The sequence below is a fragment of the Myotis brandtii genome, unplaced genomic scaffold (genome assembly GCF_000412655.1).
Source record: "Myotis brandtii unplaced genomic scaffold, ASM41265v1 scaffold208, whole genome shotgun sequence".
In the NCBI taxonomy this organism is placed as follows: Eukaryota; Metazoa; Chordata; class Mammalia; order Chiroptera; family Vespertilionidae; genus Myotis; species Myotis brandtii.
Window position 1 is genome coordinate 5,028,442 of NW_005357764.1, and position 26,376 is coordinate 5,054,817.

At 34.8% G+C, this 26,376-nt stretch overlaps 1 protein-coding gene across 3 annotated transcripts in view; it reads right to left on the reverse strand.

Annotated features, from left to right (window-relative positions):
* Positions 1-661: 661 nt before the first annotated feature.
* The window catches only part of KIF3A (kinesin family member 3A), a 42,696-nt gene continuing 16,981 nt past the window's right edge, over positions 662-26,376 (reverse strand). The window contains exons 6-19 of one of the 3 annotated variants that reach the window (XM_005865535.2): positions 22,188-22,327; positions 21,592-21,789; positions 20,864-21,038; positions 15,558-15,656; positions 13,443-13,514; positions 11,356-11,364; positions 7,698-7,854; positions 7,113-7,293; positions 6,748-6,858; positions 6,104-6,229; positions 4,366-4,419; positions 3,949-4,017; positions 3,287-3,411; positions 662-1,056 (exon numbers count right to left, since the gene is read on the reverse strand). In XM_005865535.2, coding sequence (XP_005865597.2) covers positions 1,008-1,056; positions 3,287-3,411; positions 3,949-4,017; positions 4,366-4,419; positions 6,104-6,229; positions 6,748-6,858; positions 7,113-7,293; positions 7,698-7,854; positions 11,356-11,364; positions 13,443-13,514; positions 15,558-15,656; positions 20,864-21,038; positions 21,592-21,789; positions 22,188-22,327 — 1,565 coding nt within the window. In that variant the 3' untranslated portion in view covers positions 662-1,007. The remainder of the gene's footprint in view (positions 1,057-3,286; positions 3,412-3,948; positions 4,018-4,365; positions 4,420-6,103; positions 6,230-6,747; positions 6,859-7,112; positions 7,294-7,697; positions 7,855-11,355; positions 11,365-13,442; positions 13,515-15,557; positions 15,657-20,863; positions 21,039-21,591; positions 21,790-22,187; positions 22,328-26,376) is intronic. The other 2 variants (XM_005865537.2, XM_005865538.2) reach the window with 2 other exon arrangements.

Here is a 26,376-nt window from a genome sequence, read left to right on the forward strand (position 1 = left end):
ATTATTTTTATTTTTAGAGGAAGATGGTCTGACTGGATTTGTCAATGGAAGAAATTCAGGGAAGAATATTTCTTTTAATAAACTATAAAGAAAAAACAAAACAAAGTATTTTAAAGGTAGAGGATTAAAAGCTATTTTTCTTGCTTTAGTTGTACTTTCTGGGAAATGGAGACTCAATTTTCATCACAATTTAGAACTTAAAAGGAAGCATCCATTAATCACACTTCAAAATAAATTTTAAAAAATATACACATACAGCAAAGACTAGTGACCAGTATTTAGCTTAATTTCCTGCAACTGTGACTCCTTTATAATTAGGTACATACTCAATGTTTTAAGAGAACATGAAACCAGAACAAAAGTATATTTGATTTAAACTCTAAATGGCAAAAAAGGTCAAGAGAGGTACAGTTCAAACATATTTTCAACGTGTACTTCTAAAGATTGACTGTAAATTATAAATTTTCTACAGGTCATCTAATACTTAAAATGCAATAAAGATAACACAAAAATGAGAACATATTTAAACAGGCCGGGCGGGTGTTAGGATTGAATCGTTTCTTAGATACGCAGCTCAGACATTCATATATAACAGCAAAACATAGGACAATTAGAACTGCTGTCTATGTGCAAGACAGGACCTACATTTTATTCTATTTTGAACATCCAATTATGTAAATACACAGGAGTTGAGCAAATTACTAGCAGATTTATGAATGCATTTCGACAGCAACTCTCTATAGTAGGAGCTGCTCCCCCAACTTCCCTGCATAGTATAAAATGAAGAGTAATATGACTATTTGAACAATTACCAGTTGTGCAATTTTAATGTTATATTGACATATATAGACTAAAAATTATTAGACAAATTACTACTTCCAGTCTCACTCCATGACTTACAGCTTTCATTACTTGAAATTACACAAAAGTCTTCAGTGTTTTAATTAAATATTTTGTCCAGGCATGAGGATAGTGATATTTTTATTGAGACTTTAAGTCTGTAACATTTACTGAAGTAAAGAGTCAATTACAGTTTCAGGCTTTGCAGAACGCTTTCTGTTTGGAGAAGAGAAAAAGAAAACATGAAAACTTTCCTAAAAGACTGAAATGCAAACACTTTACATTATGTAGAAGATAAAACAAGGGGGCATAGAGTCTAGAACCAGGCCAAGGTTTGACCATGTTAAGAGATCAATTCATGCCCACTTTTTCAGGCGAGGGAAACCTCACCAAGAATAGGTGCAAGATCATGGCACTCCACCCTCCACCCAGAGAGGTGAGAAACTGAGTGGATGATAATTTCCAAAACTGGACTAGACAACGCAGCCAGGCCAAGTGGCTGCATGCTTGCCAGACTGAACCTGCTGATGATCTCTTCCAGGGTAGGCTAAAGGTGCGGGTTTATTCAGAGACAACATCATCTGAGGCAATACAGTACAGATGCACATGTAGGGACTGATGTAAATGCTACATTAATGTACCATGTTTATTGCAATTTTGCTTAGCATATTGCACTATGCATTTCTAATGAGAAACATACATTGAACATTATCATGTAATGTAATATCAATAAACCATTTAATGTGTATATTTGTCTGTGTTTAAGGCCATCTATTGTTTTCATAACACAGCAGGCTAATTCTGATGCACAGAGATGGTGGGTTTGGCTAATGTAATGTTGGCTCACATGTTTGTTTTGTTTTGTTTGTTTACCAAAAAGGTACATATTTTTAAATGAGTATTCTGAAAACTGTATCCAAATAACATTAAATTGTTTGTTTGCTTTAGGTCCACATCGTTCTTAAAAAGTGACTGAAAATGGAGAGATCTCATTTAAATAATTTGATTTCTGGCTTCTTCTTTGAAACAAGAGGCGTTGGAAACAATGGGCCCTCTAGTCCCAAAACTAACTAGGAGCAAGGTAGCAGCCACTCATTTCAGACAGACTACTCTCCATTTTGTCCCCTCCCCACGGCTGCCTATTTTTCACCTATACTGAAACCAACTGTCTTACCATTTATCATCACACTTGCATTGTTAGTTTTCTTACTAACTTCTCAGTTAAGAGGAAAATATCTCTATTAAAAGTGGAAAAGTGAAAGGTCTAAAAAAATTCATGTTTCTTTGAACTGCTATGCTTCATTCATTAATGCATGGCTTCTGCTGGCAGATGAAGAGTTTTTAACCCCTAGCACATAAATGCTAAAAAATGTAAAATTTGTGCACTTTTAATATGGTACTGATTCCTCCTCCTTGAGTTCAACTATCCCAAATTTATAAATGTTAGGTCATGTCTATGAGATCATGCAACAAAAAAATATTAAACCCATACAACCTCACCTTACATGTAACTCAAAAATCCAAGTGCTCAAAGCAGTGGGTAAAATGAGCTTATTATTCCCTCTCATTTCAGGAGCCCCAAAGTCTTACAATCAGTTTAAATAAGCTCAACAGCACTTGATGGAGGGCAGAGGGAGAAGCTTAAGCTCCAGCCTCTCAAGTCCTGGTTCCCTGGGCGTATGTGGTGGCACATACAGACTACTCAACAGTCAAACCAGCCCCCAAAGGAGAAGAAAAGATGGTCAGAGAAGTTTTCTTTAACTGGTGACTGAGGACATCAAGTGATTGGGACAATATTTATGATAGAAAAACAAATCAGCTGAATGTAATACTTAAGAGTCTAACCAGGCAAATTAATTAGCGTCTCGCTAGAAGAATTAGTGTAAGAATTAAGGAATTAAGATAGTAGATATCTTGGAAAGAACAAAATACATTAAAAATAAAATCTATTACTCAATACAGCTAAAGACGTTGGAAGACCTTAATTCTTTAGCAAGATGTTATTTACTCAAATCATAACTAATAAGAACATTTGTGTGTGTGTCAATCCTCACCAGAGGATATTCTTTCCATTGATTTTCAGAGACTGGAAGGGGGAGGGGAGGAGGAGACAGACAAAGAGAGAGCAAAGAGAGGAGAGAGAGAGAGAGAAAGAGAGAGACATTGATGAGAGAGAGACACATCGACAGGTTGCCTCCTGCACACAGCCCAACCAGGGTTGGGGATCGAACCTGCAACCGAGTATGTGCCCTTGACCAGGAATAGAGCCCGAGACCCTTCAGTGCAGGGGTGGACACTCTAACCACTGAACAATGCAGGTCAGGGCAAGAATTGTGATATTTAAATGTATCAGCCAAAATATTTATCATCTTAACTAAATTTCCTTTAAATATATCTAATTAGCATCTCACTGCCTTGATTTCGTGGGACTCTAAGACAGTCTTACCTTCTCCCTGTCTTTGGCCTTGCTTTCCCCTTTGAAGTCCGTGGCCTCTCCAATTTCATCAGGGACTGTCGCAGGCTCTCCTCGGTGTAGGCAAGATACACGTGGGAAAGGTCCACTTCAAAGGGCTTAAGTAAAGGAAACCAACACCAGACAAATCAGATTTGGGGGAAGATTTAAAGCACTGAACAAACTCTAGAAAAAAGCCACAGAAGACAAGACGAAACAAGTATCTAAAGACATCTTTAACTCCACTGATCTCAAATGTATTCAGCCAGGGTTGGTGAGTGAGCCCTGACACACCATAAACTCCTTAGCAGCAAAGCAGAACTGTTGCTGCTTTCCCTAAAGCTGCTATCTCCTCCTGTGGACCCAAGACTAAGACTAGCTTTGAAAAGGACATTCTGGTCGCTAAACACATCCCCATGACCCAGAAAGGTGGTGAAAAGAGGGAGTCCAAAGAAGATTCCATGCCACTCTTTGGAGGAGGAACTCCGCCTGCCATCACAACTGTCCTAACAATCGCCCCATCCAAGAGCCTCTATTCCCCAAAATCAACCCACTTGTTTTAGCACATCTGACTGATTTCATGTTGATCACATAACTTAGTGACCCACAGCCCTATAAATATTTTACACTGTAATTTTTTTTAAAAGCACTCTTACATCTTTCTCTTTTTTATCAGGAACTGGAGTTTGCTTCCTCATGTTATTTCCTGTGTAGGCAACACATTTCTTGGGGGAGGGGGGAGAGACAGAGGAGAATTGTTTTAATTAGCAATTAATACTGTGAATTAGCAAATTATTGTGAGATCTACTGATGTTACACTCATGAAACATAATTTGAATGCTGGAACAGAAAGGGACCTGGAAGTCCTTTGGTACTATGTAGCCCTGCCCATGCCATTTCCACTGAATATTCTGTGTATTATAACACAGTTAATTAGAAAAACATCTCCACCCTACTGCAGTCTCATCTGATTCATCCTATGGACCACCTCTCCCCCCACTGGAGCCAGCAAAATTCCTAGACTGCAGGTAGCACTCCACAGGATTCCATGAAAGGATGAAGGTAATACTCACCAGCTGCCATTCTCCTATGTCTTCATTCCAATGGACATAGTTTTCAATCATTTCCTTTTAAGAGTCAAAGATAGTCTACTTTTAATATTTATAATACTTAAAATACTGAAAAATATTCATGGAACTAAAATCTTAATAAATTATGGGGGAAATTTTGTCTCAATTATGTACTACATGATACACTTGTTATAAATTTAAAAATATATGCTTTTAAGAAATATATGTAGATGCAATTAAACTATATAAAAATAAAAAGCAAGGAAATGAAGAACATGATTCAGAATGAAAGTTACCTTGAGTTGGAAGAGGCAAAGGGAGGGAAGAGGGAGAGGGAACCATTTGATTGGAAGTAGGTTACTATAGTGGTCCTAGCTTTTGTTTGAGGTGATGAGTTCACTACAAAATAACAAATTAAATCAAAGGAGGCCTTCCAGGGCCAATAAGGAGAGTGTACCAAGAACCAAAGGTTAATTCTATACACCTGATGTTCAAAGGAAAAAATACTACGGCTTATTTTTAGACAAACTGCTTACAGCTGTATAGAGATTCAAAGTAAAATTTTAAAAAATCAATATGTTAAAGTGTACTAAAATGTACTAGAAAGATGAATATTTTGAGTAAAGAAAAATAGTATTAAGGATTAGCATCTGTCTGGAAATGGAAAATAATGATGGTTGTACAACATTATGAATATACTTAATGTCAGTGAATTGTACTCTTAAAAATACTTAAAATGGTACATTTCATGTTATGTATATTTTACCCCCACCCCCACACACAGAGAATTAGCATCCATAAGCAGGAAGAAAAAGTTCCAACAGGAGTTCTGCTTATTTTATTCATAGGATAAAGGACATTGAATGAATAAACAGCAGCTATATCTTGATTCTGACTGTGACTACATTAAGTCCTCACTTAAGGTTTTGTTCGGTTCTTGGAAGCTGTGACGTTAAGGTAAATGATGTATAATAAAGCCAATTTTATCATAGGCTAACTGATATAAACAAGAGTTAAGTGTCTATATTTCTGGTCACAAAAACATCACCAAACTTCTAAATAAAGACCCCAAACTACTAATATTAAACACTGAAATAAATGTGATAATTATATATATATGAAAGATTAAGATCATTATTTTCCAATTGGCTCATCCAGTTCAGGGAAAAATATTCACGGGATGTTGGAGCTTGTCCAAGCAGCTGAGAGCACGAGGCGAAAACCAGCCCTGTTCAGGACGCCCTTCCATCACAGGGCACACCACACACACATACACTCACTCAGACTGGGGCAATGCAGACATGCCGTTCACTTCATGTGCACATCTTTGGGATGTGGGAGAAAACCTGAAGACCCAGAGAAAACCCATACAAACATGAGGTAAACATGCCAACTCCATACAGACAGTGGCCCTGGCTGGGAATCAATTTTTTTTTTCTTCTCATCAATGATATAACAACGATGACCGAAACAATGTTATTTAAGCACCTTCTATAAATGAATCTCGATTTCTCTAAAGGACTGAGAAGTTCTTATTTAGATACTTAGATACTCAAACAGAATTATGTACTAAGAAAAGTTAAGAGCTAAAGTGAAATGTTATGGCATTGGTTCAAGAAAATTTTATCGTCAACAACTGAAATGTAAGTATTTACCACCAATTAAATGACAAATTATATTTCCTTATTTCTTAACCCCAGCCAAGTGACCTATTATCTAGGTCAGAGAACTTTCCTCTTACCTGGTAATCCTGAGGTATAAAGTTATCAATAACAAGCATCTGAAGCCGAAGCTCCCGGCTAAGTTGTCGAATGTTCTCCAATAGGCCTTCAATTTCCCTCTGATGTTCTTGTTGGAGATCAGCCATCTATGAGAAAATCAATGAAAATATTAAGGACAAACAAGATTTTAAATACAAAATAGTTCAATCTGACATAGAAACCCTGTAAGAGCTTACCCAGTTCTTTCACTAAAACAATGGACAGAATGACACTAACAATGTCTTATTTATTTTATTGTATTTTATTTGAGAGAGAGAGAGAGAGAGAGAGGGAAACATCGATGTGAGAGAGAAACATCAACCAGTTGTCTCTTGTACGCACCCTGACAGGGAATCAAACCCACCACCTTTTGATATACAGGACCATGCTCCAACCAACTGAGCCACATTGGCCAGGGCCTCACATGTCTTTTTCACATTATTAGTTAAGGTTAGAAATTTAATTTAAGAGCTAAAATTAAAAACTGCACATCAAGGATAAATTTTTATTTCTTTAAAATTGTAAGCACACATGATTCCTTTTGGATTCTTAATCATACTTAATAAAATAATAATTTTTTTTTAAATTCAGAACTACATTAGTAGGTAATTTCTAAGAGACCAACCTCTGACTTTGCAGCCATCAGCATAGTCCAAACTTTCTTTAATTTTTTGGTCTTTCCCTGTGCTTCCTCTTGCAAACTGGTATATTTTTCTTCAATATCCAAGCGTTCTTGCTATGAGAAAAATTGATAAACTTCAGAATAATTTATTCTTTAAATCACAAATTTATTTTTTAAATTTTATTGTTTAAGGTATTACAAATAGTAGTACATATGCCTTCTTTTCATTTTTATGCTGCTTTATGTTTAACAAATAATATGCTTAGCAGCCATCTTCAAAGCAACCCACGGGTCTGCTTTAAAATGTTATTAAAATTATATTTAGCTTTTCACTAGAAAAAAAATGTCAACCAGAACCAAAAAGATACCTCTTTTTCCTCCAATTCTCTTCGAAGTTGCTCTGCTCTTTTCCTCCTTTCTTCCAGTTCCATATTAGATTCTTCAAGAAGTTTCTCTTGTTCCTCAGCTTTCGCCAATAAATCAACACCACCAACAATTACCTTCTTCTCCAGTGCGGATAATTTCTCTAGCAAAGACTGATGCTCTTGTCTGTTGATTAAAATGAGAATACTCTATATTCATCGATTATCTACTATTGTACCAATATCATTTACCAAATTTAATGAGTTTGGATGCAAAATTTCAAAATAGGAATATGGTTATGCAACATCTCTATCAAATTATACCACTGGATAATTCATTACTGTATGATTTGATCTATAACTAATTCAAATTCACTTAAAATTTTTTCCTCTCACAAAGAGAGGAAATAATCAAAACATGTAATTTTCAGAAATACAACATACACAATGAAACCGTCTATCCAAAAATAGCTACTCTGGAGATAAAAATCAAGCTTTTAATTATTATTCAATTTTTTTCCTTATACATAAGTCCTCGGAAAAATATAATAAATTTAAAACACAAATCTACATCAATTCAGTAATACTCACTGGGCCTTAAGAAGATCCTTTTCCCGTTTCTCTAATTCAGCCCTAGCCTTGTTTCTTTCTTCTTCTTCCATGTCAAGCTTTGTTTCAAGTGCTTTTCTCTCTTCATCAATTTTTGCTTGCATTTCAACCATCTTATCAGGGGAAACTTTCTTTTTACCTGTTTGAGTCATTCAATTATCCAACAATCACTTTAGAGTCAATGTTTCAGACCAGTATACTAGTAGATTCTCTTCATTTTTATAAAAGATACATTCCTCAGTAATATAAGATCAAATATTAACATTTTAAGGAAATCAAATGAATAATTTATTTTATGTTCTTAGAAGAACTTTTAAACTAATTGCTAAATTCAAACTGTTTTCCAAATGTGCAATGATTAGGACAAAAGTAAGTAAAAGAGGAGCAAAACAGATGAGCAGGAAACAGGAAAGCCAAAGCAAGCAAACAAAAAAACACAGATCTGTGTGTCTCAAAATAACATATATGGTGGGAAAAGCAATATGATTATTTAGTTACTTTTTTCTGATAACCAGATACAAAATAAAGTGGCTTCCCAAAATACTTCCCTATAATTTATTTAAATAAATAAGTAAAAGTCACATATATGTTTAAAATGAACAGATAAAAATATCAGTCAGAACTTATACCAAGTAGTTTTCAATATATATCTTCAGAGTATTTATAAAATTTTGTTTAATAAAATTACTGGAAAATATTTTATTTCACGGTATGCTTTTAAAGGAAAAAAGTCTATACTAATTATATAACAGTTACATAGTAATTAACCAGGCATTTTTTAGTTGCTGAGCTGTCATGATGTCATATTTTAAATGAAAAACTAAAATAACTCATTATTATATCAAACAAAGGACCCTAAATCTGTCACATTAAGTACAAATATTAAGTATAAGTAGAAATATTACAAAATAATCAAGCTGGAAACACAGTTTCCAATTGATTACTTTAATTATAATTCTAGTAAGTAGAGTGCTTAATACACAAATAATAGTATGAATAAAAGTGCTAAATTGAGTGTTGTAAATATTCAATAAAAGTTTATTGAATGAGCCCTAGCCTGTTTGGCTCAGTGGATAGAGTGTTGGCTCTGGGCTGAAGGGTCCCCAGTGCGATTCGTCAAGGGAACATACCTCAGTTGCAGGCTCCACCCGGCCCTGGTTGGGGCCATGCAGGAGGCAATCAATCGACGTGTCTCTCACATCGACGTTTCTCACTCTGTCTCTCCCCCTCCCTTCCACTATCTCTAAAAATCAATGGAAAAATATCCTCGGGTGACGATTAACAACAACAAAAGTTTATTGAATGAATTTCAAAATCATGAAGTTGAAATGCAAAATCAAAGAGAGAAAATAAAACTAGCATATTAAGCTGCTTATGAAACTGAGTCAAGATCTTTCATTTCTGGTAATAAATATACTTTCTTTGAAACACACTTTCTTTCAGAAAAATGATCAAACTTTTCATAGAATTGGCCTGAGGCTCTCCTGAGAGCTTTCTGTATTTTTTAACTTCTTTCCCAAGGACCACAGAAAAGTGTAAACCAGAAGACTTTCTCAGTTGTTAATGTCTCCACCCAAAAGCTAACCCCTCCTGCTAAGAAGGAAAAGGAACTGAAAAATAATGATGATGGAGATAGATATTATCTGAATATATTCTTTCGGAAACCATGAGACAAAGAATCATGCATAGGCTTCAATTCTTTAGGTTAAAATTATAGTAAAAAACCCAAGGGTTTAATTTAAAATATATTACCCTTCATTTCTAAATAAATATACGTCTGAAGCAAACTTAAGCCATGAAACAAATAAGTTAAATAAAAGATTAAATAAAAGCACTGATCCAAATTCATGCTCTGGTATGGTGTGATTCATTGCATTCCAAAAGTCAGGATGTAGACCTGATTCTATTGGCTTCTTTGGCACAGTCACCTGTATTGAATGTTCTGAATAACACTATTAAAAGATAATTTAGAAAAGTAATCGAATCCCTATTCCCAAAGAATTTCCCATTGATAATACTATTTCTTAAAAATTTGAGGGGGAAAAGTGTAGGTTCAGGTATAATGTAAGTGGCATGCATAATAAATTATAGCTTCCTTTCTACCTCAGAATTTCAAATATTTAAAGAAAAAAAACAGCAAATATGTTAAGGGGAGAAAACAACAACCCTGTATGTGTGAAGACATGGATATTAATGGAATAAAAGAAATGATCTGGTCAATATATGTACATTAATTTTTTTAGGCCTCCAGGCTTCTAATTGTCAACAGTTAAAAGCATATAGTTTCCACCCTTGCCGGTTTGGCTCAGTGGATAGAGCATCAGCCTGCAGACTGAGGATCCCGGTATGATTCCGGTCAAGGGCACATGCCTGGGTTGCAGGCTGATCCCCAGGAGGGGGTGTGCAGGAGGCAGCTGATCAATGATTCTCTCTCATCATTGATGTTTCTCTCCCCGCCCCCTTCCTTTCTGAAATCAATAATAATATGTTAAAACACACACACACACACACACACACACACACACAAAAACCACCATATAGTTTCCAAGCCCATTAAGAGGCAATAGAATAAAAAGATTTTATATTTAGAAATACAAAATATAATTCATGCCTACTGATGAATTACTACTATAATTAAATTGCATTAGTTATTAAAAATCATTCAGGTAATATTTTCAAACTGATGTTTTAGCAACAAAGATCTTATTGTGCTCTTGTAACATTTTCACAAAAATAACCATGTATATATAGCTAGGTTCAGTTTCAAAAATCTAATATTTCGCAATATATTATTGCCAGAATTACTCCAATAAATCATTATATTTCTCTTCAAATAATATTTAAAGCTAAATGTAGATATGTACCAACTCTTCTAACCAGGCACTTGAAAACATGAAATCACTAAAAATCACTTTTACATTAATTTTTTAAAATTTCATTCAACAAAACCAACCAAACAAAAAAATGCTTCTAATACTGCATAACAGAATTCAGCACAAACTTTCAGATAAATATATTTTCAATTGCCCTGTGCCATGTGCTCTATCCAAAACTGTGAAGGGGGACATTGGCAAGGTACAGTTAAAGGGAAGAATCTCAGAAAAGTGTTAATTGAATTTCATTTTCACTATATGAACACCCATGGGCATAAATAACCAAGCATCTGATTCCTCACTTAAAAAAAAAAAAAAAAAATTTCTGAAATCATTTATTTTTGTATTTCCAAAATTTGGCTTAATGGGTCTTGTAAAATTTTAGGAAAAAAGATTATGCCATCTAGTTCTGGTGATACATTATTTTTGTCTCTGCTGTTATTTAGGTCTAGCACATCCTGTGTGTCTGTCACTGTCAATCTAATACTTCTGAATTGTTCTGCTAAGAAGATCTTTTGGAAATAAAAAAATGTTCCTAATATTTAAGTCAATAAAAACGGAAATAAATTTTTAAAAAATTATTTAGAAAAAAAAATGGAAGTTTTTTTTTAAAGCTAAAGTTGAAAGATTTTTTAAATACAAAAGGTGGATACTTACCTTGTTAAAAAATCATTAAATTTTTTAAAAAAATGTAATATAGTTAAATGACAAAGTTCTTTATAGTTTAAATAATTGTACCACGGGGAGTGCAAATCAATCACACCAACCTGCTTGATCTTTCAATAAGAAGTAGTAAGCAAATCGTAGACAGGAAGCATATGCACAGAGATGAAGAGGAAAAAAAGAAAAACATTATTTCTTATGTAAAACAAAGAAAAATGTATAATAGCATTTATTTATAGTGTAAGTATAGAAAAAATCAAATCACTATCAAAACTGAAAGAGCAGTTTTATGTAAAAAGTAAAGCATATTCAACACAATCAGAGATGTAATTTAAGCAAAGATAACAGGAAGATTAATTTCGTCTAATACTACAATTCAATTCAATGTCAAGAGCTCAGACTCCCAAACTCCTGCAAATATAACAGTTCAGCACCATGTGGGTATAATAACAGTAGACATGGAATTGGGAAACTGCTAAGACCTGAGAAGTATTCTAAAAGAGCAAAACAGAAAATTAAGCCAATTTAATAAGTTAAAAGCAGCAAAATTCACACTGTCCATTTTCAAAATTTCCCAATTCAATGTTCTTCCAATGTAAGGAACTGTTACAGGTGTGCCTCCCTTTAAGAAAATCCAACCCCAAATTAGATTATAGCAATTTGCAATAATGATTTAATTAACAAAAGGATTTAATGAAGAATTCTTTTAAAAAGCAAGATCTCTCTCAATACATTTGATTTCCCAACTTGATTTAAGGGCAATTTTTTCAGGAAAAGAAACATACACACCAAAAACATTTATTACATAAAGTGAAGTACACCTGTAAATAACAAACTTGCATTCAATCTATTAGTGGCTCATTAAGGATAATTACAATGATTCTATAGAAGTAAATAATCAATTGATGATTCAAGCAAAGAACACGTAAATAAAAAGGCCATTCATATTTTTTAAAGGGAAAGTACATACAAGTTACACATAGCAATCATGCTGGGACAACCATCTCTGTACTCATCAGCACACCCACATCACAAAAAAAGAACTTAATGTTATGTGCCAGGTGCACAAACCGCTTGAACTGAACAAAGTACAACTCATTTCATAATAGACTTTCATATAACTAGTCTTTAAGGATTAAGGTAAATTTTAAAACAGAAAATTAATGCCTCCCACTCAGATATTTTTTTGTATTTCAGAGTTTATAATACAAAATAATACCTCTATATGGTTTCTAAAGCAATGTCATGTATTTTATGTTATCCTCTGAAATTAACTGTTTTTGGTAAAATTTAAGAACTGTCAATAGAGAATACAATTCCTAATATTCTTGGAATTCTTTCTCTAGAAAGCTCAAGGCATAAGAACAATAATCAAACGTTTTTGCTATTGGTTTCTAAAGGTAAGTATATAGATAATGCTTTAAAAGACAGTAAGCTGAAAGCTAGTACAAGAAAGCATCAATTCCCTTTTCTTCTGAAAATGAAATATAAATAATTAAGGTTTAAGAAAAAGTCTTTAGGTTTGAAATAAATCAACAGATAATGCATAAACAATTTCTTGTGGATTTGATTTCTATAATCATACATTAGAAAATTTCTTAAAATCAATCAGGTAATTTAGCTATAGAGATAAATGGCCATTTGATATAAAATACTAGTACTATTCAATTTATCTTCACTTGCTTCAAATTTTACTTTTTATTTATTTATTTGGGTGCTTTCACTCTTAAGCTACCCTAAGATTAAAACACCAAAGCCTAAAACCTTTATAAACTGTAAGACATGTTATAATTGGCACTGTATTTCATCCTGAGTTTTAGAAAGTCAGGATTTGTTACTACATGTCCATTATACTGACAAGGATTAGAAATCTGGCATGAAACCATGAAACATGAAAAGGAACCGTAAGAAGTATTCTTTTATACAGCTTACTAGCTCTCTTTACATTATCTCAATTGCAAAAGCATGAATCTCTCTTCCATTGTCTCAAACATAAATTTAAGTGTATGTTTTAACAATTATAGGTTACTGGAAGCAATGAAGGGGGAGGTCATCACATGCTTTGTTTACTGAGAAGTCCAACATGTATTCTTTAAGTCATGACAGGGAGCAGTGCAGCATTCCTCAAATGAAGCCCACGGGTTATGAAAAAGCCAAAGCTCTGTTAGAGAACTTAAGAGCTACCACTCACTAGGCAAGAACTTATCCAGAGGTTTCTCTATGACAGAACATGTGGAGTCTGAACTACTGCTGCTGCTACTGCCTGGAAGACAAAGAAATGAGCCCAACGGGAACCAAAGAAAAAGGAAACAAGAAAAGGAATACATACACAGAAAAATTCAGTTCCAGAGAGAGAATTGTAAAAGACAATCAAGTTTTGTATTAAAGAACCAAAACTTACTTTCCCTCAAAACCAGTCTTGGGAGTCTAGCCAATATGCTCTACTATCAAAGCCATGCAGAATTAGAAACTGTATTCCTTTAAGCATCTACTGTGGGCAAACCCCACTATTCACCTAAAACACAGTAATTCAGAGGGTTGGAATGACAAGAATAAAAAAATCAGTAAGTCATTTGGTGACATTTAAGTTTATTTAAACTATTTAGGTTGATAAGTTAAAGGAACTGAGTTTTAAGATTTGAAGTCATGCATAATTAAACTTATAAAATGATAAATTGCCTTACATTATAGACAGGTTGGTTTGTATCCAATTTCACTCATTCTCCTTTAAAACATCACACTATTAGATATAGACATAATTATGTATGTTTTAAGGTTTCATGGTCAAACTTTGAAAAGCTCACTGAACATTTTATAATTTCTAAGCCTGAAAGGAAGGTATTTTACTATTAAATATTTTTTGCTATTTAAAATTTTATTTTTAATAAATCTATTATCTGCTTTAGCTTTGAATAATTTATTTTGTGAAAAACAAGTATGGCCTGGTCAGTGGGGCTCAGTTGTTTGAGCCCTGTCTTGTGCACCAAAAGGTCCCGGTTCAATTCCCGGTCAGGGTACATGCCCAGGTTGCAGGTTCAATGACTGATCGGGAGATGTTAGGGAGGCAAGGGATTCACATTTCTGTCTCACACAGATGTTTCTCTGTTTCTTTCTCTCTCTCTCTCTCTCTCTCTCTCTCTCTCTCTCTCTCTCTTTCAAATCAATAAATAAGAAATAGGTATGCACACAAAAGTGATTCTCTAAGTCAGGGTTTGACAAACATTTTCTGTAAAGGTACAGATAATAAGTGTTTAGATTTTGAGAGCCATACAGTCCCATGTGAAAGCAGCCAGTCATAGACAACATATAAACAAATAAGCATGGCTGTTTAATAAAATTTCATTTACAAAAACATGTGGTAGGCTGAATTTGGCCAGCAGACTATATTTTGCCAACTCCTGCTCTAAATCATGCTTTTCCTGTCTTTTGAAGTTATAAAATCTTTATCATTTGTGAATTTTGGAGTCCTGATCAAGCAGTAACGGGTTTATTTTCAGCAAGATCATTTTTTTTTCAATGTTAAGTTTACTTTAATGACCCCATCTCCCTAAAGGGTGGGTGCAGCCAGCTAGGCAATGGCAAAAGATGTGCACTTGAACATCTTGCCCTGATTACGATAATTTTAATAAGACAAGCAAAATATGCACCAGCTTGAAAACAATGACCCATGTTAATGGAAGAGAGTTCCAAAATAAACAAACATTTAGGGTAAAAAATTTTTAATGTAGGCCATTTAACATGTCTCTCTCTTTTGTATGTTATCCATATCTTTATCACAATAAACAGTGTTAATTTGTACTTGGCAATAAATGGCACATAACAGGGTGAGAATGAAAGTACATTTTATAAAGAAAAAATCAAATTGAAAAATTAGAATCCTTATACAAATTTATTAAAAAATTCAATGACTTCGAAAGCCTAATTATACTTGAGAAAAACTCCACATTATCCTAAGTTCCTAAAAAGTTTAGGTTCATAATGTACATAAAAGTCCCTACATAAAATTGAAACCTTACATGAAATTATAAAATAGTATATCCACTATCACTAACTTACAATTCTAAATTTTAAAATAAAAACAGAACATAGGGTATTCTAATTCAGCTATAAACAGAGAAGTACAGGAGGAAAAATAATACAGAAAATAATAATAAAAAGTTAACCAGGTATATGTCATACTTCCTGTTTGACTTGCTACCGTAACTAAAAATGGCAAAATAAAAGGCATGCACTCAACTTCCTTGAGAATGTTAAGCCATCATTAAGTAGCAATCTAAGGTAATTTCTAGAACTAAAAAGAACTTACCCCTTCTTTTTTTCCTTTTCTCTCCATCTTCTCCAACCTCACCCTCTTCATCATCATCCTCTTCTGACCCACTGATATCAGAGCCTGATATTTCTTCCCCTTGAATACAAATTTATTACAATGATTTTTATTCCGCACCAGATCATTGGCTATATAGAAAATGCCTACATCACTTATTCCATTAAGTTTTTGTTGCTCTAAACAAACCTTGCATTAAAATTCCTAAACAGCATATCAGATATGCTAACTTCACAAATAGATATGATATACACACAGACTTTATTTTTAAATTTCCTAAAGAGAAGTTAAATTCTTATCCATTTAAATAATAAAGTACAGTTCTAAATATATATAAAATTACATGTTACAATTATTCCAGTCTTTTAAAAATGTGATCACTTTGAGGGAGCATTTTCTCTTCAGTTTTCTGTTTAAGATTTTAAATAATTCATTCAACCTGCATATTTCTTAAGAGCCATAAACTGTCATCTAACATAGTGATTCCACTTTTAGAACTACATCACAAGAAATATTTCAAAAGGACTTATTTGTACAAAGATTTTGTTAACTTAAAAAAAACCAAAAATCAAATAAAAGGGAATAATCAAACTAATATTAATGAAGGTCAGTACTATATTACAGTCAAAATAGTTATTTAAAAATACCACTATCCATATATGAAATGTCTAAGAAAAGTAATTGGAAGAAAAAGTAAAATATACACTAATCACAATAATATAATACTTGAACCTGTAAATAAAGGATGGAAAGAGATTACAGAGTCTTCGGAGAAGGAATTCATTAAAAAATATTTTGGCCCTAGCTGGTTTGGCTCACTGGATAGAGTGTCGGCCTGGGGACTGAAGGGTCCCAGGTTCGATTCCGGTCAAGGGCTTGTACCTTGGTTGCACGCACATCCCCAGTAGGGGATGTGGAGGAGGCAGCTGATCGATGCTTCTCTCTCATTGATGTTTCTAACTCTCTATCCCTCTCCCTACCTCTCTGTAAAAAATCAATAAAATATATATTTTATATAAAAATGTTTTGTTCTAAAAAATCAAAATATATATTTTATATAAAAATGTTTTGTTCTTTAGGCCCAGAAACAATGACACCTCAGTAGCAATGAACACACCTAATGCTGAAATTTTGGTTTCTAAATACCATTCTCCAATAAAAGGAACCAGGGAGAAATAGCTGATTTTTAGGCTGGGATAGAGAAAATACAAAATGAGCCCAAAACACCTGTGGTGTCAGAAAATAAGGAAGTGCTAAGTAAACAAAAAAACGAATGGGAGCATACTGGAAGGATATAGGAACAACTCTGTAGGAGTTCCTAATGGCCAAAGCTGGAACAATTTGAGCAATAAAATATATATTATTACTGTATCATAATCCACAAATATCCATACTGACATCCTATATAATAGAGGTAATATGCAAATGGTCACTACCAAATGGTAACGACCAATCAGCAGGAGGGTGGGGCAGTGAGCTAAGAGCAATGGAGAGCTACAGGAGGGCGAGGCAGCAGGCAGAGGGCAGCGGTGGGCAGGGCAGCCAGCTGAGGCAAGCAGCAGCGAGCTACTCTTGCATGGATTCGTGCACAGGGCCACTAGCATATAAATAACTGAATAAATAGTGAAGCAGAAGGGAGTGCTCTTCCATACAACAGAATTCCAAACACTAAACATCAGAAGAAATGATGGAAAGAGAGTCACCAATGACCAAATGCCACAGAGTTACTGTTTCAGGCAAGAACCCTTGATGGATGCTAAAATCAGTGGGAGAAAGTATAAGAATCAGGAGCTTCGTATAGTCTCAAAGTAGCTCCCCACAGATGCATATTAGTTATAAAGGAGAAAATAAAGTAAGTAGTAGATTTATAGTATAGAAATCTTGCAGAATAATTATCAGAGAACTACTGACAAACCCAAATTGAGGAACATTTTACAAATATATAACCAGTACTTTTCTAAAGTGTTAAGAGCATGAAAGACAAAAAGAGACTGAGGAACTGGAGACTGGATGAAATTAAAAAGACAACTAAATGCACAGTGTGATCCTAGATTAGATACTGGACTAGAGAAAAAGGGCATGAGAGGGAAAACTGTCAAAATTTAAATAAGATCTTCACATAAATGACTATTTTAAAATGAAATAAAACTGTTTTACTGGTAGGGCCTAAAAAATTTTTTAAGATCTTTAGATTAGTTAAGTTTGTATCAATGTAAATTACCTTGTTTCATTAACTGTTCTATGATTATGTAAGACTAGAGGCCAGGTGGATGGATTCATGCACATTGAAATTAATTAGAAGAAATATTTTAGAGGACGGGGAGGGACTGGGAGATTGGCCTGCTGGGGAGGAACCAAGAGAGGGCTCTAGGACGTGTGAAGCAAGCTAACCTACCGGTTGGAGCGCCTGCTCCCTGGTGGTCAGTGCACGTCATAGCGACTGGTCGAATGAGCAGTTGGACACTTAGCATATTAGGCTTTTATTATATAGGATATTAACATCAGGGGAAGGTGGGTGATGGGTATATAGGAACTCTCACTATATTTGCAAGTTTTCTATGAGTCTAAAATTATTTCAAAATAAAAAGTTAAAAAAGTAATTTTTAAATATTTTTGCCTACTTTTTATTCTTATGATCAATTCTATTAACCAGATTATAAAACTCTGTCAACTGTCCTACAAAAACAAATGTCCTAGGAGCATAAATAAAATGAAATGTGTTAAAAATAAAATTAGCATTTCCATATGATCCAGCAATTCCAATTCTGGGTATATGCCCAAAAAAATTGAAATCAGGACTTGAACAGGTATTTGTATACCCACATTCATAATAGCATTATCCACAACAGTCAAAAGTCAGAAGCCACCCAGTGCCCATCGACAAATAAATGAATAAACAAAATGTGGAATAGCCCTAGCCGATGAAGCTCAGATGGTTGAGCATATTTCCATGCACCAAAAGGTCTCCAGTTTGATTCCCAGTCAGGGCACATGCCCAGGTTTCAGGTTTGATCCCAGGTTGGGGTGCATACAGAAGGCAACTGATCAATGTTTCTCTCACATCAATGTTTCTCCCTCTCCCTTTAAAAAAAAAATCAGAACATTTTTTTTTTAAAAAATGTGGTATATACATACAACAGAATATTATTCAGCCTTAAAAAGGAAGGAAATTCTGACACATGCTACAATATGGATGAACCTTGAGGATATCATGCTAAATAAAATAAGCCAGACACAAAAGGACACATATTGTATGATTTTACTTATATGAGGTACCTAGAATAGTCAATTCAGAGATAGAAAGTAAAATAGTGGCTACCAGGTGCTGAGGGAGAAAGGGTGATGGGGAGTTAGTGTTTATTGGGTACAGAGTTTCATTTTGGGATGACTATAAAGTTAGAGATGGATGATGGTAATGGTTGCAGAACAATGTGAACTTATTTAATATACTTAAAAATAGTTAAAATGGTAAATTTTGTTATGTCTATTTTACCACAATAAATAAATGTAAAAAAGATAAGTCAGTAAAATAAAGGTATACTCAACATTAACAAATCTAAGAAATTTAAAAATTTTAAAATATACTGACTATAAATACCACCTAGTGGTCACACTTAAAACACCAAATTTCATTATCTAAGAGGCACGTCAATTACAACTGCTTTTCCTCAATAATCTTACTCAAGTGTACTGAATCAGCACCTTCTCCAAACATTTGTGATGTTGGCATCTCTTGATTTCACATCTGATCTAACCAGTTTTCCCACAGACTGAAAAGAGGCAGTTTCAAAGCCCTCTGGTGTACCTGGTATGCAAAGGAGCCCTATGCCAATCGGTGCTTAGCATGAAGGTACAGGAAGTCACTGGGCACTTAGTGATGGTAAATTTCTCAACCGCATGAATAAGGTCTTCAAACTAGCTAACCTTCTAATATTATCTTGTTAGGAAAGAATTTACAAAAGAGAACCTCATGTTCAAATTTAAGTATGAAAGCTATTTGAAGACTACGCAGTGAATTTTACTTATAGTAAACTTGGTGATAGCTTTCTGTACTTCAAACAACAGTGACTGATATCTATCACAAGGAACTCTGGTCATAGTCATCTAAATATATGGTATAGAGAGCCGCGGCAGAGGCTGAGGCGGTCGCTGGGGAGGTGAGGTGCGCTCTTCCCGCCTCACCTCCGCTCCGCTGAGGCTGGGTGGGTGACCCCGCCCAGGCGCCTGCTGAGCCCTGGCACCCAGGACCCAGGGCCCAGGCGCTCTATGGGCGGGAAGGGCCCAAAAGGACAGTGCCTGAGAGCATGGATGGGCACCTTGGGCTCGATGAAATTCTATGATCTTGCTTATTTCTATCTTGGGAAGTCCTTCCCAATGTCTACCCAAGATCTGTACTGCTGACGCACCAGTTCTCTGACCCTTGGCTTGACCTGACTGATTTGAAAGGTTTTAAAGCCCTTGGAGAAGTGAACTGTGGGGGCCTCCAAGCTGCTGGCTCCCAGCCCCAGATGGGCAGGAAAGGACTGACCCCCACAGCTGTGCGTCAGACTCCCGATTTCTGGCAGCCCCTCATTGTACCCTTTCCCGGGCACAGCTCCCCACACCCCAGGAAGGAAGGAACTGGCCTTAATCAGGCACCTACTTGCCTGTACCAAAAAGGAGAACCTGTTTCACCAGTTGGCCTGGGTTTCCTCTAAGAAGCCTTCCTGGATTGACTGAAAGATGAGGCTAAATTCTACTGCCTCCTCCCTTTGAGGGGGATGGAAGTGGGGAGACCCCAGCCTCCAGCCCGCACAGCCCACTGCACCCGGAGCCCCTGGGATAACACTTGGCTTCGCCCTTGCTCCTGTCCCATCCCATCCCGGTTCCTCCTGTGTCGTCTGAGCTGAGATTCCTCTGAGATGGAAGTCCCACCTCCTGTCTAATAAAGACTCTTGACTACTGAACATAAATAAATAAATAAATAAATAAATAAATAAATGGTAGAATTTGCTCTTATACAGAGACAAATAAAAATTAATTATTTAATAAGTGGTCACATCAAATCTACAAAAGGTCATTGGGATTAAGATAGAGGTTTAAATTAAGTAAAGTTTTTAAATCACATATACAAACATATACATTTACTTGAGCTTACTTAATATCAAGTGAGCAAGCAGAAATATTCCTTTAAATATCAATGTTAGAGGTGCAAAGAATTTTTAATAGGTGGTTTTTATTAGTACACTTAGTGGTGAAGCAACATATTTTTAGCCAACATTAAGATCAACATTTTGGGGAAAAGTTACCTTCCTCAAGCTTTTTTTTCAGTTCTTCTATTTCTTTCTGAAATTGACGAAGTAAAGCATCCTTTGGATCTTCATTAATTCTAGCTTTATTTTTAATATTCTTAGCACGGTTAGCGTACCGTAATGTACTAATAGTTTCATCATAATTGTAATCTGCTGGCCCAATATTTGCACACTGTTGAATTAGGAATACAAAACAAAACATTGTAACACCTGATACAGTTAAAATTAATACCATTACGAAGATAACTAAAATAATTTCTAAAGCATACTTCTACTCTCATCTTCTTGAAAAAGAGAGTAAGACCCTAGCTGGTTTGGCTCAGTGGATAGAACGTCAGCCTGTGGACTGAAGGGTCCCAGATTCGATTCCTGTCAGGGCACATGCCTGGGTTGCAGGCTTGATCCCCAGTAGGGGATGTGCAGTAGGCAGCCACTCAATGATTCTCTCTCATCATTGATGTTTCTATCTCTCTTTCCCTCTCCCTTCTTCTCTGAAATCAATAAGATATATTTAAAAAAAGAAAGAGAGTAAGTATAACCACATGTATTTCCAAGTAACACAGTATGGGCTTGTATACATGGTATACTAGAAAAAGAATAACCACAAAATCAAATAAAGTAAAAAAATCAATAGTTTAAAAAATGTTATGCATATCTATTATAGGGATAAACAGGAATCTAAAAGTTGCCTGATGATAACTATAATATCATCAATTAAGTCTTACCATCATGGTCTTTGAATTTCCTCCTAAGGAATCCTGAAGAAGACGAGTCAATTTAGAATTACGGTAAGGCACATGAGTGCTTTTTCCATCAACCAAGGCAGAAATTACATTACCAAGGGTGGAAAGCGAAAGATTGATTTTTGTAGCTTCCTTGAGGCGCTGTCCAGTAGCTCCAGTTTTTGCCTGTCTTTCTGAACCCTAGCAATAAACAGACACAGAAATAAAGCTAAAATAAAAAATACAGAATATTGTTTTTAAAGCTTAATAAAAAGTAATTTAACAGGAAAAGAATCTGATATTGTATCTTGAATTCACATCAGAATAATACCGGAAGAGAAGTGGGGAATGGTAGAGATGAAACAGGACTGGCCATGAACCAGTAATTGTTGAAGTGGGTGATGGTTACATGGAAGATCATTACACTATTCTATCTACTTTTGTACAGGTTCGAAATATTCCATAGTAAACAAAACACATACACAAGTTAACAACTTAAAAATCATATACAAATCACACCTTTTCACTTGAATTTTTATTCATTTATAAACTAAAAAAATTACAAGAGTTATTCTTTAAAGTAGTAGCCTATTACTTACAGCAAGATCTACAAGATGGAGCTTCCCCATCCTGACGTGCATGTTACCATCAACGCCTTTTTCACTGCATTCTATGGTAATTGTAAAGATGGCATGGGAACGGGAACTATGCTCATTCATATTAGTTGCACCAACAGAACCTTGAATAAAGGATGGAAATTCTTAAAAGGTATAATAACAGGGAGTACCTTTAAAAATTAACTATCCAGAATGGTTTATAATACTTAATTTTACCAGAGCCAAAAATCAAACAGCCTGGCTAAACCATAAAAGCATAGATGTGTTTAGCCATTATTAGCAGTTTCTGACAATTTATGTTGATAACAAAATAATTTGTAGTATTTCTTATACTAAAGAGGTAATTTTAGGACAAAGTAATTTTTTTAAAAAATATATTTTATTAATTTTTTACAGAGAGGAAGGGAGAGAGATAGAGAGTTAGAAACATCGATGAGAGAGAAGCATCGATCAGCTGCCTCCTGCACACCTCACACTGGAGATGTGCCCGCAACCAAGGTACATGCCCCTGACCGGAATCAAACCTGGGACCTTTCAGTCCACAGGCCGACGCTCTATCCACTGAGCCAAACCGGTTTCGGCAAGGACAAAGTAATTAATTTTAACCCGAAGTATTACTGGCTACAAAAATAACTAATTTACATAAAAATACATGGTAAATAATTCAAAAAATATTGCCGTTTCAGCTATCTCTAAAAAAAATTATGTTCTGCGAATCTAAATCACAGAAATACTTGTATACATGCATTAGATGGTGCCAGGATATTTGGCGCAGCATTTCACAACAGCAAGAGATTAGAAACAACCACAGGACAGTGGTTAATCCATTACAGACTAGTCATAATATGAAGTTAAAAAAATAAGGTAGCCTTAGCCAGTTTGGCTCAGTGGAAAGAGCATCGGCCTGCGGACCAAAGGGTCCCGGGTTCGATTCTGGTCAAGGGCACATGCCTACATTGTGGACTTGATCCCTAGTAGGGGGCATGTAGGAGGCAGCCAATTAATGATTCTCTCTCATTATTGATGTTTCTATGTCTCTTTCCCTCTCCCTTCCTCTCTGAAATCAATAAAAATATTTTTTTTTAAAAAAAAGGTATAACATGGAAAGATACCCATAACATATGGCTGGGAAACAAAAAGAGAGGAATATATAGTATAATCCCTCTTCTATAAAACAAAAGCATCCATTCCAAGTATTGTGTGGGTATAAATATTTTACATGAATATATTCTGTAAACAAAGAAAAAGGTGTTTTGTTTTTTATAATACACGTATTATTTTTTTCCTTAAATTCATAAGTATTTTAAAAGCATTTTACCCAATTTCAAAATTATCTTCCTACTATATATTCATGCAGAATTTATCCACACAAGCTTTGATTTTAGAATTTAAACATTAAAATATAAACATTAATTATTAACATGGCTGTACTGAAGTCAGATAACTGGAATGTAAATTGCACTAATACAGAAAACGAAAGCCTAGCCCAGCCTGCGTGGCTCAGTGGTTGAGTGTCAACCTATGAACCAGGATGTCACAGTTGGATTCCCAGTCAGGACACATGCTCGGGTTGCGGGTTCGATCTCCAGTGTGGGACATGCAAGAGGCAGCCGATCAATGGTTCTCTCTCATCATTTGTGTTTCTCTCTCTCTGTCTATCCCTCTCCCTTCCTCTCTGAAATCAATAAAAATGTATCTTTTTTAAAAAGAAAGAAAAGTAAAGCCTAAACAAGTCAGTCAGCGAAAGACAAATATCATATGATTTCACTTATATGTGGAATCTAAAGAACAAAATAAATGAACAAACAAAATTGAAAGTGGCTCAGATACAGAGAGCAGACTGGTGGCTGCTAGAGGGAGGGGAGTGGGAAACTGGGAGAAAGATGTAAAGGAATTAAATACAAATTGCTAGTTACAAAATAGTCACAGGGATGTACAGCATAGGGAATATAGTCAATAATATTGTGATAACTATGTATGTGCCAGTTGGGTACTGGAAATATGGGGGGGGGGCAAAGGGGAGAACTATGTAAAGTATATGATTGTCTAACCACTACGCTGTACAACTGGAAACCAATATATAATACTGAAAGTAAACTGTAATTGAAAAAAAGAAAAAGTAAAGCCTGTCAAAAGAAGGTAAAGAAAAAATTAGGGGGAAAAAAAAGCAAAGACTTGTGACTTCATACTACATTTTTCTATTTTCTTTTAAATCAAATTATGAATTTCTTCAAAAAATATAGAGAACTATTAAACCTTGATTTTGCTGTTCCCTTATTGAGAGATACTAGTATTTGGGATGGTTTCCCACTTTAGGTCCTCATAAGGAACACAAAATGAGCATCTCTGAGCAGATACCTCTCTCTCTCTTTAGTATTATTTCCATGGGATGTATTTTCCAAACTGGAATTACCAGGTCAAAGAGTAGAAATCGTTTTATAGCTATGTGATATCAAATCACACTATAGCAGTATTTTCCAATTTGGATGAAGAGAGAACATGTAATTTGAAAAAATCTTATTAATACCTATTGTTTTTGCAATATAAGTAAAACAAGCTATTTATGATTGTAATTTTTCTGCATATCTGGTTATAAAAACCAAGAAATGCAACAGACATGCTGTTAAATGTGACCTATGTTGAGCTTTACAATCCCTGGGAGAGAAGAGCTTGCAGCAGAGAAGTAGACTCAATGCTCCAAACATTGACATGTCATAATGGAAATAAAACAAAAAACATTTCCATAGCTTTAATTTTTATCAAATATTTATTTGGAATAAAAAATATGTTTTTATGCTTTTCAAGAGGATATGAAAAAATGTATCCTATAAATATGCCTGCATGTGTATAAACTCATGTATATGTAAGAATATTGCTCAGAACAAAAGATTGAAAACAACCCAAAAGTCCATCAATAAAAGATTAAATTATGTAGATTCATGCAATGAAATACTACATCATTCTTTTAAAATGCTTATATATGTACTAGAGCCCCAATGCACGAATTGGTGAATGGGTGGGGTCCAGCTGGCCTGCCCCATTGGGGCCAATTGGGCTGGGCTGGCCGGGGGAGGGGCCTCGGACGGTTGGCAGGCCTGGCCCCGCCCCCTGGTCAAACTCCCAGTTGAGGGGACAATTTCCATATTAGCCTTTTATTATATAGGATAAGTATGTGTTAATGTGAAATGATCTCTAAGATAATATTGTTAAGTGAATAAAGTAAGAGGACAAGCTCTCTTTAAAAACACACAGACTACATCAGAAAGGGTACATTAGAAACTAACAGAAGTTGCCACCAGGAATGGGAACCAGGTGACTGAGACACAAGGGTAGGAGAGAGACTTGTTTTTCAACGGATACTTCTGTGCCTTCTGAATTTTACACTATATGTATGAATTACCTATTCAAAAATATAATTTTTAAGAAAAGGAATTTGGTGTAAAGGCTGAAAACACTGCTCTACAAAAATATTAACCAATTTACAAGGATGCCCACATGTAAATATACTGGAATAATTTAAATTTGCATTTTAGTTGCTAGGCAGGCTGTTTGTGAGATGACTGACTTATTTTCTTAAGTATAAAATTAACTATTTCTATACTATGACCATCTGTAAAAAATGGAACTAAGTTTATATTTGTATTGATTCTTTTATCTATTTATAATAGCGTCTTTTATTGTCCCATATTCCTCTTCTGCTATTTCCCTCTTGATAGTTATTTTACTATATTTCAATATGATAAAGTTTATATTTTTATGTTGGAACTTTTGTGCTAAATATTTGTACTAAATATTCAATTCTCGGACTCTATTTATTAAGAGTATTTTCCTCTCTGCTATCTTAGGTTTTCAAATCCCTTTATCTTTATTTCATTTTATTAAACTAATTCTCAGGTACTTAATGGGAGCTTTTGGTCACTACTATAAATGAAATCTTATGTTAAAAATTTTAAAAATTAAATAAGCAGTACATGAACATATTCCTGGGACAAAAAATTTTAAAGTATATTTTTAAAAAGCAATGAAAGCTCCCAACATCCCTTTTTTCCAATCTTACTTCCCCTTTCCTAAAAGTAACCCCTATTAAATGTCCTTTCATTTCTATTTTACATGCACACATGTGAACATACAGACACACACACATACACACACACACTATCCAAACACATAG